Genomic DNA, 1,042 nt, shown 5'->3' with positions numbered 1-1,042 from the left:
TCAACAAACTCATAATCTAACGAAGAATCTAGAGTTAGTAAAGAAAAACAGTACAGTACTAACAAAATTTAGAGAATCAAGTATATATCACCTCACTAAAGCCAAAAGTCACATTGATTTGCTCAGCTCCGTCTATATCTGTAATGCCAAGAATGTTGATGATTCCTGACAGTCCTCTCTGAATTGGAACCATGTTGAGATCATCAGAGATTATGAAAGATGCTGTATTTATAAAGAAAACTCCATTTCCAGAAGCATCTAGACATCCTTTTTCACCTTCTTCTTCTATCATCTCATCGCGACATTTCCTAACTGTGCACGTAGCTGCATTATCGTAGTACACGCTCACACTAGGAATTCTAGAAGATAAACAGTGCCTTCTACAATACAAATATTTAGGTGGTTGAAAATCAACAATGTCAAGTTTGAGCATTTTGTATTGATCTTCAATAGAGCTTCTAGGATTGAGCAGAGTTTGCTTAGCACCCTCTGAACAGAAATGGGAGCTATCAAGATTTACTAAGCTACGGTACAAACTGCTTAAGCTTCCAATGGTAGGTGCCTCATCGTCTCCGTAGTGTTTGTTGAGGACTTTGATGATTCTTCCCAACGGCAAAGTCAAGAAGCTTAGCAAAATATCTGCAAAATGACTATCGGCTTCTGCGAAAAGTACCTTACCTTTCTCTCTATTGACCATCACTTTGAGTGAGAACTTGAACTCCTCCATATCATCAGACATTATGTGCTAGTATAAGAGCATCCGCAATAGCGGCTAGCCCACCGGCTAGCCGATTTTTCGCGCTAGCCGGTCGGCTAGCCGATCTATTGCGGCCGGCGAGCGGCAAATCGGCGAGCGCATCGGCGTGGGCTCGCCGATCGCTCGGCGCTCGCCGATGCGCTAGCCGATCGGCTAGCCGCTATTGTGGCATCCCGATCGGCCAGCGACCGGCGAGCGGCCGATTTTCATTTTTTTTTTTTTTTTTAAATCCTATATAAACGCGATTTTCATTTCATTTTCATTTGCACCGCTTGTTTTAACGAG

General features: G+C 42.9%; 1 protein-coding gene across 1 annotated transcript; it reads right to left on the bottom strand.

Moving 5' to 3' along the window:
* Positions 1 to 91: 91 nt before the first annotated feature.
* Positions 92 to 739, bottom strand: LOC125200018 (the record flags this gene model as incomplete). The annotated part of the gene is made up of 1 exon (XM_048097822.1): positions 92 to 739. A coding segment is annotated over exon 1 (648 nt), but the record flags the coding sequence as incomplete, so codon positions are not given.
* Positions 740 to 1,042: the final 303 nt, after the last annotated feature.

Source organism: Salvia hispanica, unplaced genomic scaffold, assembly GCF_023119035.1.
Source record: "Salvia hispanica cultivar TCC Black 2014 unplaced genomic scaffold, UniMelb_Shisp_WGS_1.0 HiC_scaffold_777, whole genome shotgun sequence".
NCBI classification, from domain to species: Eukaryota; Viridiplantae; Streptophyta; class Magnoliopsida; order Lamiales; family Lamiaceae; genus Salvia; species Salvia hispanica.
This window is presented reverse-complemented; position numbering and strand designations above follow the sequence as displayed.